Below are 13,213 nucleotides of genomic sequence, written 5' to 3' on the forward strand. Positions count from 1 at the left end.
AAAGAAGAATACAATACCCATAATGCATTTGCCTTATATCAATGACGCTATTATATAAAGTCACTTTTTAGGGGGGGTGATACGGTGGCTGAGAAGCATCACACAAGCGCATAAACAGAAAATATAAAAGTTAAAAGCCACAACACAACCTCAAAAGCCACAACACGAATGCAAAAGCCACACCACGGAAACACAACCACAATGGAAGTAAGCGAAAACAGATGTTGACTGAAATGAGCAGAGTCACTTTTCGACAAGCCAGTTGCAGCTTTAAACTTGATACTTGTCTATTTGAGTAGACAAGTACACGTGCCTGGACAAGCCGAAAAGGAAAAGGGCAGCTGTGCCGTGACACCTAGAAAGCATCAAATTTTAAGCGGCGACTGGGTCTCCACAAAAGACAGTAGAGTAGCATTAGCCAGAGCTAGCAACAATGACAGCAATTTGGCAACATTTCACACAAAAAAATCCAACAAGTAAAATGATGACGTGTTCGAGACTTTAAGTTCGAGTGTTGCAACATTACAACATTAGTGCCACACAATGATGGCAAGCATCACCTCTATCCAGCGTTAGTAGCATACAGCTGTTAAAGTACAGTTTTTTCAAAAGTACTTGTATTGGATCGGTACTCGGTAGCTGCAGATACACAAAATCCATGTATCGGAATCGGGAAGTATCTTTATCTAATGATATCATTAGGTGACATGCTGAAGCATCTGGATGAGTTCCCACCTGACTCTGTATACGAGGAGTTCCTGTAGCCGGGGTCTTTCTGCAGCTGAATTTCTTTTAATGTGAATATGGATACACCTGCAACACAGAGGAAAGTTTCAATCTACAGCAAATTGTCTGAACGTAGGAAAAAAAAAAACACCACACAGTAAGAAAGAGCCAGAAAAGACTGCAGCTTTATAATCTTACTCTCAGGCAGTGTTTGGATTTTCATCCCGAGCTGCCTGAAGTGGGAATGCTTCATCGCCTCCTCCGCTGAAATCCTCTTCTTGGATTCGTACTGTGAGGAGAGGAACAGGAAACATCAACCTAATCTAAATAATGTCTCCAGTCTCCAGTGGTTGAACTGCTCAGACACCACTGATAGTAATGCGCCCCCTGCTGTCTACAATTAGTACTGAAGGCAATACTTATAAATGCTTATAAACGATAACTATTACTTTTTTCATCAGACAAAATTGCATCTGATAAACTAGTATATTGTGGGAAACCGCATTATTCAAGTCATTATTTTACTGTATTTTGTGATTTTATCAAAATTTGTCTCATAACAAGCTGTAACTTTGAGATAAAAGAAATAACAAATATAATCTCATGACGATTTTACGTTTGTCAATGAAACCACATAAAACTCTAAACACTAATTCAACCACTACCAATAGTAATAATATTTATGAAGGGGAATTGTGCCGTTTCCATAAGTATTGTATATAGATGAGGGTAATTGCTTTATAAATCTGTTCAGTGATGTGCATTCTGGGTAATATAAAGACAGTAAGCACTCACTCTGAGGAAAGACAGCAGCAGCTCGATGCCTTCACTGTCCAGCCTAGAGGAGACAAAAGGAAGAGCAACAGTTTATTGTCTGCGTGCAGCAGAGGCTGATGGGAATGTAGGGGCTCTTGGGAGGAAGGAAGTGGCCAGCCGTCAGTGAAATGTTCCACAGGATTTCCTGCCAGTGGCACATTGACACACGCACAAAAAAATAGAGGTATGGGTGCATAAAAAACAACCACAAATGTACTCATAAGAACACACACACACACACACACACACACACACACACACACACACACACACACACACACACACACACACACACACACACACACACACACACACACACACACACACACACACACACACACACACACACACACACACACACACACACAGTACCTGGGAGCGTGGTTGATTAACGGCTGTGGTTTGTATTTGGGGAAGTTGTAGGATTTGAACTCTTCGATGGAGGAGATTCCTGGCCATTTCTCCTCATTGGGCGCTCCTGAAGTCACACAGTCACAGCAAACCAACACACAGTTTGTGAATAACGTGTGGTGGAACATTTGTGTTGCCATGGTGATCTGATCTGGCAGAAGCTGCTCACCCAGTAACCTGAAGATGAGGTGGAGCTCGTCCTCCACGGTGGAGCCGGGGAACAGCGGCCGACCTGCAGCCATCTCATAAAATATACAACCAACGCCCCTGCAGACACACAGTCAGAATATTTATTCATATTATCTACTATATAACTTTTTAGCACCTCAAAGTCATTCAATGCATTGCTAATGTAAAAAAGTCAAATATCTATCTATCTAGTAGCAGGGTTGTTGTGAGACTCGTACCACATGTCGATCTGTGTCGAGTACTCAGAGGATCCCAGCAGAACATCAGGAGGCCGATACCAAAGCGTCACCACCTCGTTGGAGTAGGTTTTAGTTGGGACGGACTTGGCCCTCGCCAGACCTGACAAACCCACCACAGACATGAACACACGTCAGGATTTCTCACACAGGAAAGTAGCATAGCACAGAGAGGAAATAAAACAGATATCGTGCAAAAATAACAAATGTGATCCTCCACGCACCAAAATCAGCCAGTTTGAGTTCGCCTTTCTCATTGATGAGGAGGTTCTGAGGCTTCAGGTCCCTGTGGAGAACTTTCCTCTTGTGACAGTATGACAGCCCTCGCAATATTTGGAACAGGAAGATCTGGAAAGACATGAGGGAAATATCTGAAGTGTAAATAAGCATTATCATGTGCAAACCCTATATCTTCCATACACATTCCTTTATCATAGGGGTCAAATGTCTCAGTTCTTCAGATGGGATGGAAATGCAAACAAATAACAAAAAAGACTACACCACACATCAGCAGCTTTTTCACATCTGAAAGTCTGAACAAGAGTTCATGTCTTTTGTTACATTGTTTACAATTGATCTGGTTGGTTTAGTTTTCCCTTTGCAATATAGGGAGTGGACTTAAGTGAAAGTGCCCGAAGTAGCTCAGACTATTTAAACAAAAAGGCCATTGACTAGTGCAATGTTATGTTGAAACCTTTGTCCTGCTAAAATCGACGTATTGAACAAATGTAGAACAAGAAGGGGGAAAGCAGAGTTGAATGTTTCCACAAGGAGGGAATTGAAACAATTGGAAAGTGTCCTCACCTTCACATTGTGCATGCTCATTATGTTTCCACAGTCATCCATGTACTGTTTCAGATCCTTATCCTACAGGAAAAGAAGGAGCTATTAGACAGACAAGATACGAAAACACCCAGACCTCCACCTTCACAATTCTTTCCTTTTTTTTTCCAAATACATTTCACCTCATCACTTTTCTGTTTTACAGAATGAATAAATAATGATGGCAACCTGACATCGTTCTAATAAGATTTTGCAAAACATGACTACTTCTCATCCACTATGATGAATGGCAAATATAGACTTAATTGTTTTCAATGCTGTTTGTAAATTAATAAGAATAAAGTAACCTAAGAGGGTTGGCAAAAGTGTGTGGGTGTGATCTTTAACTATGATGAATGCTTGTAAAAACAGTTGAGAAAACAATTAAAATGCTGTAATTGTTTTTTAATTCATAAATAATATCAGCCAATGTGTTTTCATGAAGACCATCACGCTCTGAGAACTAAGAGCCTCACCAGGTACTCGAAGACGAGCGTTAGGCTCTTTTCAGTGTGAACGATGTCGTGTAGCGTCACGATGTTGGCGTGTTTGAGGTCCTTCAGTAATGACACTACAAAGACAGAAACAGAGATAAACACACATACACACTTAAAAATAATAGATAAATATAGATACCTTTCAGCCTCCAGTCTGTGATCATCATAAGAAAATCAACCACCAATATGACAAGACCTTTATTCCCATAGGAATGTAACATGGAGCTGATGAAGCCGAGTTATTGCCGGTAAAAGGTGTAAAATGTAGAATTACCCTCTCTGATGGCGGTGCATGGCGCTCCCTCCTCGTGCTCCAACCTGATCTCCTTCAGCGCCACCAGGTTGTCCGTAAGCTTACTGCGTCCTTTGAATACTGTGGCGTAGGTTCCCTAAAACCACAACATAATGCTGGATGAACATTACTGACTTAAAGAGAGTTACAAAGCATAGTCTTTTTTTTGTTATTGGCACATCTGGATTTTCAGTCCCTCCTCACCTCTCCCAGTTTGTCCAGCTTAATGTACGTCTCCAACTTCCCAAAACCGATCTCCGACTGAGGAAAAGGCAGAAGAAACTCAAGATTAAGTATAAATTACAATAATGATCAGCAATCAGACATGTCTATAAGGCTATAACTCATTTTGGATTTGAGAATGTGTGGTTTTACTGCTCTTGCAACAGTCAAACTTATTTCTGCAGACTTACAGTACCATTTTCTAATTCAGAAAGTCAAGATAACTCTTCAGTTAAAAACAAAAAGCAGCTGTGTTTCATATCGGTCAGTCCTTTGTTCATGTTGGTGTCTGTGCTTCTAATGTGATGGATTTCTTGTTCACGTATTGGACAACGATGCAGAAATGCAGCATGAAGATTTTTGTTTCAGAGACACCGACACCAAACATAATAAGAACAGTCAACGTGTTAGATCAGAGGTTTACAGACTGTCCTTTCAACATGGTTCTTATGAACAATGTCTGAATTCCCCCCCAGACTCTCTGTAATAGCTTCAGGAAATATCTGGAGGTGGAGAATGAAAAAAGCTAAATAAATGATCAGTAGTTACTTTTAAAAAAGAGACAAGTTTCATTCGTTCCTTTAGAAACTGTCAGACATCTTTGGTCCTCATGTACATAAACCATGCCACCTTGTCTGCAAATAAGCTGCATGATCACACCCCAGTTGAGTAATATAATCTAATTTGATGGGCTAAAGGCGGGAGGTGGTCGCTGGTGACTCCAGATAAAACCTTCCTCGGCTCACACTGGGCCTGTTGCCATGGTAACCAGCACAGAGAGGAGTCTGCGAGCAACACAAAGCAATAAAGGTGGCGCACACAGAGGTAGACAAACAGACGCACACATGCACTGACCAGAGAAGCCCGGCGGGAGCGTCGGCTGAGTGGCTGGTCGAAGGGCGGACTGCTGAGCTGCAGCTTCTCCAGGTAACCGTCGGGAATTCGGATGTCAGCTGGCAGCGACAGACGCTTGTTGAGGTCCTGCAACACAAACCCATATAAAACACAGTTAAGGATTGAGGCCAGCTTTTAATTTGACATTCCTGTGGTGGATGTCGAGTTTATTAAGAAGTTTGCGGCTTGTGGAAAAGAAACAGAGTATTTTGAGCTGAAAATCTCTAAAACCAGATTAAATTCGTGCCACTCATACTTATACACTTTGATAGTTAACAGCATGAGCTTATGATTGTATGTCACACTGTTGCTGTTCGGCAATCTGCTCACATCACACCACGAGAAAAATACTGCTGCATGCCTTGTGTCCATGTGAAGCTTGGGACCTGTTTCAGCAGCAAGTAGCACAACGCAATGTAGGCAACTGAGTCTACCCACACATAAAAACACACACACACACGTACACACACATGCACAGTGTTTAAAATAACTTGTTTTCTTCTCTTGCTACTCCCACAGCGAGAAGACAGATCAGGTCGATCACCATCTCATGAGGGGTAAAAGTAAGAGGTGGTGTTTGGACGCGTGATTGCTGCTGAACAGCAAAACTTTATACAGATCAGATTGTGACACACGCACAAAACCACGTGAGGATAAGAAAAGGTCGTACAATATTCTTTATTGTCAGTCTGAGCTCACACTGCAGGCTGTCACTCTCAATATTACCGGGCTCATATCTTATTGTTGTGGACGGCACATCGCATCTATTCCAGGATCAAAAAAACACCACATCTGACATGAAGTTGCATAACGCTGAAAGATGTGAAGTGGAATAAAAATACACTGAGAGAAAATGACACCAGTTTTTTAAATCATCTCATTTCTTTTCATTACTTTAGTTCTTTATCACGGAGCTGCTAAGAAAGGTTGTCAGTATTATGACAACGGAGAGTTCACATCATGCAGAGCATATCGCTGTCTGGAAGACGAGGAAAATTATTACATAATACGACTCAGTGCTGCTTGTTCTCTCTTTAGTGTCAGTCTTCAATTTGGTCCATCCTCTCTGCAGTTCATCTATTTTTATTTTGTTCACTCACTGTGCACAATACTTTTCACTGTGGTTGAAAATTGCATGTGTACACACTTCGATATAGTCTTGAAATAATTGTTTCAATGAGTCAATCGACAGAAAATTTGAAAAAACAACTGATCACACAGAAAAATGTACTTTTCCAGTCATGTCTATGAGGAATATATACATGTTAATTTATAGTGTCGTTTTTACATATTAATGAAAGACACTTGTTAAATTATATCTATTCAAAAGCATTTGCCTAAATAAAACACACACTAAAATTGGGTAAAGTGTAATAAGGAGAGGAAACTGATCCACTTGTTGTATCCTTGTTCATTTTTTGGGAGATTTGGGGTTAATATATTTTATTCTTTTAAACAGTGTGATTATTACACTGTGAACTGGTTTAAAGACTCTGTGACAGGATCAGCTCTTACATAGAAAATAGTAGAAAATAAACTAAAGCATACAAAACTGATACATTTTTGTTTTAAGTGTCAGTGAATGCATCAGTGTTTGTGATTTGTATTCTTTGTTTTTGCTGATTGGCTCCTTGAAGATAAAAAAAGTATTGGTGTTAGTGCTCTTTTGTATTACTGCTTTTTTGGTCTTTATCGACTACTCAAATAAATTTACAAAAAGAGTCACAGTCACACAAACAGCGCTTCTATATGCAGCGCTTTTTCTATCACACACCATTTACAAACTGTCAGCACAGCCGTCAGGGCTAATTTTGGTTTCAGTCTCATTTTTAAGGACACTTCGACAAGATGCAAATTTATTGAGAGGACAGATTTAGAGTGTGGAGTCGGAGCTAAAAAAACAAAAGGCTGCTCATCTTTTAACATAGGTCAGAAAGTGAGAGTACACTGTGGCCAGAAGAAGAGCAGTGGAGTTGTGGTCATGTAACATATTTTTGTGTGTGTGTGTGTGTGTGTGTGTGTGTGTGTGTGTGTGTGTGTGTGTGTGTGTGTGTGTGTGTGTGTGTGTGTGTGTGTGTGTGTGTGTGTGTGTGAGGTTTAATGCAACTACAAATGATTTTAACTCAAGCGAAAAATAGGTCAGCATAATTGTGTTTGTGTGTGTGACCCCACTCTAAGATCAAGTACAATCCTCTGCCAGCAGAGGGCAGGAGTCCTCCAGGTTGAGATTCATAAGAAAGATGATTTTAAAGCCAAGATTTAGCATCGTTTCATTTGCCGAACCACCTCTTCCAACTTATATAACTTATAAATCACTAGCAAAAAATAATATAACTGTTTTGAAAAATGTATGTTGGTCCGGAGAAGAAACAATTTTAAATTCATACAAAAACACAGTTCAAGTAGAAACTAGTAGACAAAAATAATCCCATGGTAACCATGCAGCCTCCTCTCAATTCATCCAGTTCATTTATTATTTGCTGAGCTTGTGTAAGTGACTGTGTTGAATTCACCCTGAGGGCCATCAGAGCCAATTCATGGTATTTGACTCAGTAAGCATTTTAAAAGCCTGTTCTGAGAATCTTTTGATGAGAAAAGAGATGCGTGCAGCTACAAATTATTTAAAAAAAGGGGAATTACTGACTGAAAAGGATGGAGTTCTACATTTACAGATGGCAGAGCTCTGGAAATATAAAAGATAATTTCTAGTTTCATTTGAAATTATATTGAAGTAAAACTGGTGTAAAGATGTCAAGAAGATGTTTTTATGGCAACAAGATATTAAAGGGTGTATGTACATTATATATGTCCTTAAAAGAGGAACAAAGCAGATTCCAGTCCCAGCATGCACTGGAGCAGTGCTGACACAGCCAACATGTAGTAAACCAATGTGGTCACAGCACAGACGATCACGCTGCATGTCTTTACCAGACGCTGCTGCGTTCCTCAGGGAGCAGGACTGCTATCAGTATCATATGATGCCCAGACACTGAGAGCCCATTAGGGGATGAACGATCCCCTCCCCAACCCCCTCCCGACTTGGATCTCCCAAGAGAACGAGGGGGAGAAGAGGAGGGTGGTGTTGAAGAGCAGAGCAGAAGGAGATGAGCGGGGGGGTAAAGGGAGAAATGCAGACGTGCCCTGTCAGCCATTTTTTAACAATTACTGTGCAGTGTGTGTGTGTGTGTCTATGTATGTGTGAGTGCATATGTGTGTCTATGTGCTGTGTGTGTGGGCGTCTCACCTCCATGGAGATCCGCCGGTGGACTCGGTTCCTCAGACAGACGCCGGTCGGAGACTGAACCTCATCAGACGACGTTCCAGACGCCTGGTCGCTCTCCCCGTCTGAGCCCATCTTCAAGTTCTCATGTACAATATCTGACAAGAGAAAACAAATATCTATTGACATAACAGTTTATTTATCATTTACAAGTTTCATACTGATACTTGATAAACAATGGGTTACTTATATTATAGATTATAGTTCATAGTATATAATGTTGATTATTTATCAACATTATATACTATGAACTATTTATATGCATCTTTATTTCTACAGATCCCACTCTCTCATTCTATCTCTCTCATCTCTCAGACCCTTGTGACTCCCGAGGCCAAAGATTAAACACTCAAACCTGCACCACTTCCTCCAGGGCTGTAAAACTACCACTACTGCCATAGCACAGCAGGGGTGAACACGCTGATGTACAAACCACATGCCCACCTTCTCCTCCACAAACACACACACACACACACACACACACACAGTTAATGAGTAGCCACGGCTGAGCAGTTCTCTGTCATCATTGTGTCAGCGCCTTCAACCATGCAGTCTGTCATCAAATGCGGAGGCAGAGTGGAGGAACGAGAAGAAAGAAATCTCTTGTCAGCTTTCTGTTGATGGAGATTTACTCTGTACATTTATTTCATAACATGATAATCCTGATTAATTCTCTAATATCGTACCAAAGACGATTATTTACACTTGTTAGTTTAGATGTTGTAAAAAAGTATGCTGGTTTACACCCAAACAAACCTCTCCTTCTCTATTCATGCACCTTATTGACAAACCCCACTTCATAAAATGCTAATTCATTACTCTGTGGTGCTGCCACAACCCAAAGGCTGCAGAACGTGAACCTGTCTGTGGTAATCTGGTTAAAACTGAAAGTCTCCCCCCCCCCCAGATTATAGGAACCGCTGATCCGCTTTTAGAAACAAAAATGTTTTCAGGATTTTCCTCTGGGGCTGTTCCGTTCTACTGCACTTTGCATGTCACTCCGCTTTTTCCACAGATCATTTGGTGTGAGGTTTCTCTGCCTCTTCTCTGGCTGAACTCTAGTTTCTGGCACACGGGAAGAGCTCGACATACGACAGCAGGGTTTTTTAAGTGGAATAGAAAATATAAAAACTTCAGGGTTTGCAAAGTACCTGCAGGGAGGGAGGGGAGAGAATGCGTCAGAGACATATTTGTTGAGAGGGAAGAGAAGGAAGGAGACAGGAGAAGGTGAGGGTACAAAGAATAAATAAAAAAGGAAGAAGAAAAGAGGGACGAACAAGAAATGGTGGCAATGTTTCCATAATAGAGGGAGATAAATGACTTATGTTCTTTCTTATCCTCTCACTGTGCTTCATCCGTCCTCAGTCCATCTATTCTCAAACACCTTCCTCATTTCTTCATCTGTTTTTCTAGCCTTTGTCTCTGCAGCCATCTACTTTCATCCATCTCCTGTTTCCTTTCCTGGGGGACCCATTAATCAACTGTACATACGCACATTATTTGCACATGCACACACTAATTTATATGCATACAACAAACACAGATGTAAATTGGGATAAACTATTGCCTAAATTACACACACACACACAAACACCAACTTTACTGCCAGCCGTGTATGCATAATTGATAGATTGTCAACTATCAGGCCTGAACACATTTCAGAGGGAAATTACACCATTAGCGGCTCTATTTGTACTTGATTCTCTCTGGTGCTGCATCACTGAGCAGCTGGCTCAGTGACAAGAGAACCTGAGGATCTGTTAATGACACTCAATTGTATTTCATCTGCATTAATAATGAGGTAATGAGGTCTTTCATTCATTTTAATTCATTTAAAGATACACTGTTTCTTTCGAAAAATATGCTTCAGAAGGTATATTAATCTGGAGAGGTACTTATGAGTCTCATGCGACTGCTTTCTTGATTCCCACTTTACCAGGTATAATTTTCATTATACTGAATGGGTTGCCAGGTGCGTAAAAAAACAGCTCTCTGAGGCTATATTAAGACCTTGAGTTAAATTGAACAAATTTAAATTTTGACCTAATGATGTTGAGGAAAAATAAGGGTATCACATTCAAAATCTGTATGATTCATCCTCTGGGGAACACGAGTGTGAAATTCATCAACATTTTGTTGAGATACTTCAGTCTTGTGAACTGCAACAGGCCTTTAAACACAGCAGACATTCTGACCTGTCACAGTATGAAAAGTACAGATGCTACTAATAAAATTAGCCGTGTCCCGGTGAGCCACAGGCTACCTTGTGACGTGGCAGACAAAGAAACCTTTGTTTTCAGGAGCAGGGTGTATAGTCCCTAAACACACAATAGATACAACAGACACAACACAAACACACACAGAACTACAACTGAAATTAAACTGTGTGCAGAGGAATCCAGCAAACTGCCTTGCAGACATCATGTCTTATGGGCGGTGTAATGCACCTCTGTGGGAAAATGTGTTTCCTGGATATTTTTTTTAGGCATTTCACCTTTATTGAAAGGGTATTAACCATGAAATGGGGACAGAGAGAGAGATGGAGGACACGCACCAAAATGCCGGGGTCGGAACTGAACCTGCAGCTGTTGCAGCAGGACTCACGCCTCTGAATGTGAGGTGCCAGCGCTACCAGGTTAAATGTGTTTCCAAATGCCCAGCACATGGCAGCTAACAGATCGTTAGCATTGCTAATATTGTTAGTAAGTAGGCAGTCAAACAACATTGTGCTGGGCAGGTGACAGGTGTGTCTACAGTGTTTGTAGCTCTGAAAGGTATGACAGTGTGGAAAAGGGGTGAAAAATGGGGTCATCTCTTTTTATAATATAATCACACCCTCTAAAATGAATGTGCACCTTGACCAGCTACCAAAACAAAGAGCAGTGAAGCTCGGATCACAACACACACAGAGGGAGGGGGTCTTCATTTGCTGCTTATGACGCCATTGTTCCACTGTATCTTTATATAGAAAATAGCTGTTGGCTGCAGTATTTTTGTTTCAAATCTCATACACTTAACCTTTAAAAGTGTTCATTGTGCAAAGGTTGAATGTGTGTGTTCAAGAATAAATACCCACGTTTTCATCTGTACAGGCATTTCCATCATAATAATAGAGAACTTATTGAAACACATCCTTAGGAGAGCAACACCTTACTCTGACTTCTTCCAGAAAGTTCTTCCCTGTGACTGCAGCACTTTCTTCAGTGACTTTCTCTCTTGTCTACGCTTTGAAAACATCCACACAACCTCTCGTCCCTCTTTTTCTGTTACTGTTCTCTCACATATTTCTTGCCTCACCAATTTTTTTTCCCACCACTGCTGTCACTCTACATATTCCTCATTTTCCCAGGTTTTGTTTTGTCTTTGGTGTAGTTTTAATTGGCACTGGTCCATCTGACTCCTTCTCTATTGCTTCAACACATTCCTCCACTACCTGCACTTTTCTATTGCTGCTTCTTAAAATGATCTCCTCTGGCCTACTTTCTTTTCCGTTCACATAACGTGCCTCTCCACTATCTCCTACTACTCCTCTTCAAAAAACTTCCAAAAGCCCCTGAAACTCTTTCTCTCACTTTTCATTATGAATTCACTTTCCAACAGCGCGTGTCTCTCACTCCAAAAAAAACCCTACAAGCAGATTTCTTATCTCAGTTCAAGTTTTTTTTTTTTTTTTTTTTCCTTTGCACCTCTCTTATGGAATTTCATTCTCCATCTATTTTTAATCTTTCTTTCCTAATCATCTCCACATATCCTTTCTTCTGAACGAGTTTTTGAACTTGTGACTCGAGACTTGATGATCGCTACCATTTTTAGCAGCTTTGATAATAAGCACACAAAGTGTAGCAACAATATGTGGTACATCACTGTCCTACTTAAATGTCCTGTTTTTAGATCCATGTCCCTCAATCTAGGCCAGGGTCCAGTGTGAGGCTTATCAGCCCTCAAGGGTATCACAAAAAATAGCTTAGAGAAGCACCAATCAGAGTCCAGATACAGTATTTATATAATGAGCACTAACAGAAACATTACATGAATGAATTAAATAATAAAATAATACATTTTATTTATAATGCTCTTTTCAAGCTTAAGAACAAAGTGAATTCTTGGAAATAATAAAAAACTGATCTCATGGCCGCGTGTTCAGTTTCTATATTCACAATTTTTTCAGTTCCAAGTTGACTCATGACCTCCACAACAACAAAAAGAAGCCTTGTGACACTCTACTGAAGGAGGAAATGTGCGGTACTGGGATTTTCAACACCACTTATGGATTCATCGAGTGCTGTTAGATTAAACGTCTTTGGTAACATACAGTGCAGTATATCAGTGCAGTTTATTATTTTGTGAACATGAATATTTGCCAGAATTGTGTGAGGTGTAAACAGAAGGATCAAGTGAGGTAAAGTCTGGAGTAACAAAATGTTTGAACTTTAACTGTAACTGTAACTGTGCACTACAGACCTCATCGGCTCAGATCCTACAAAATATGTCCAGCTCTTCTTGACTAAAAATGTAAAAAGCCTGGAGGCTGGTAGATCTTGATACCCACATATTGTTCCCATGAATCATTTCGTCATCCTGTGGGTTGTCCCGACCCGCAGCTTCAAATGTGATGCTGCTTTGAATCATCAGCATCACCTCCTTTCCAACCCTGAGGTTGGGACTCGTTGCTGCGGATCGAGTGTGATGAATCAGTTCTCACAGGACACTGTGTCACGTTTGACTGAATCTACCATCCAGCTGTCACTCGGGTAGAAACAGCCCTGCTGAGTGCGAAGAGCGAGAAGCGGCCTCACGGGAAGGACAGCCAGTCACTGGCCCAGAGCGT

The 13,213-nt window shown here is 40.8% G+C and overlaps 1 protein-coding gene across 3 annotated transcripts in view; it reads right to left on the reverse strand.

Moving 5' to 3' along the window:
• cdk17 (cyclin-dependent kinase 17) overlaps positions 1 to 13,213 on the reverse strand; it is a 37,773-nt gene that overhangs the window by 3,311 nt on the left and 21,249 nt on the right. For 2 of the 3 annotated variants that reach the window (XR_004613066.1, XM_034578219.1), the window contains exons 4-16: positions 8,350 to 8,483; positions 5,067 to 5,192; positions 4,194 to 4,250; positions 3,972 to 4,086; positions 3,677 to 3,771; positions 3,183 to 3,245; positions 2,603 to 2,726; positions 2,361 to 2,481; positions 2,123 to 2,220; positions 1,915 to 2,020; positions 1,522 to 1,564; positions 925 to 1,015; positions 736 to 813 (exon numbers count right to left, since the gene is read on the reverse strand). Coding sequence is in view for 2 of the 3 variants with exons in the window: in XM_034578219.1 (XP_034434110.1) it covers positions 736 to 813; positions 925 to 1,015; positions 1,522 to 1,564; positions 1,915 to 2,020; positions 2,123 to 2,220; positions 2,361 to 2,481; positions 2,603 to 2,726; positions 3,183 to 3,245; positions 3,677 to 3,771; positions 3,972 to 4,086; positions 4,194 to 4,250; positions 5,067 to 5,192; positions 8,350 to 8,483 (1,251 nt within the window). In the remaining variant the exon portion in view is untranslated. Of the gene's footprint in view, positions 1 to 560; positions 640 to 735; positions 814 to 924; positions 1,016 to 1,521; positions 1,565 to 1,914; positions 2,021 to 2,122; positions 2,221 to 2,360; positions 2,482 to 2,602; positions 2,727 to 3,182; positions 3,246 to 3,676; positions 3,772 to 3,971; positions 4,087 to 4,193; positions 4,251 to 5,066; positions 5,193 to 8,349; positions 8,484 to 13,213 lie in introns of all 3 variants that reach the window. The other variant, XM_034578218.1, reaches the window with a different exon arrangement.

This window comes from Hippoglossus hippoglossus, chromosome 23 (assembly GCF_009819705.1).
Source record: "Hippoglossus hippoglossus isolate fHipHip1 chromosome 23, fHipHip1.pri, whole genome shotgun sequence".
NCBI classification, from domain to species: Eukaryota; Metazoa; Chordata; class Actinopteri; order Pleuronectiformes; family Pleuronectidae; genus Hippoglossus; species Hippoglossus hippoglossus.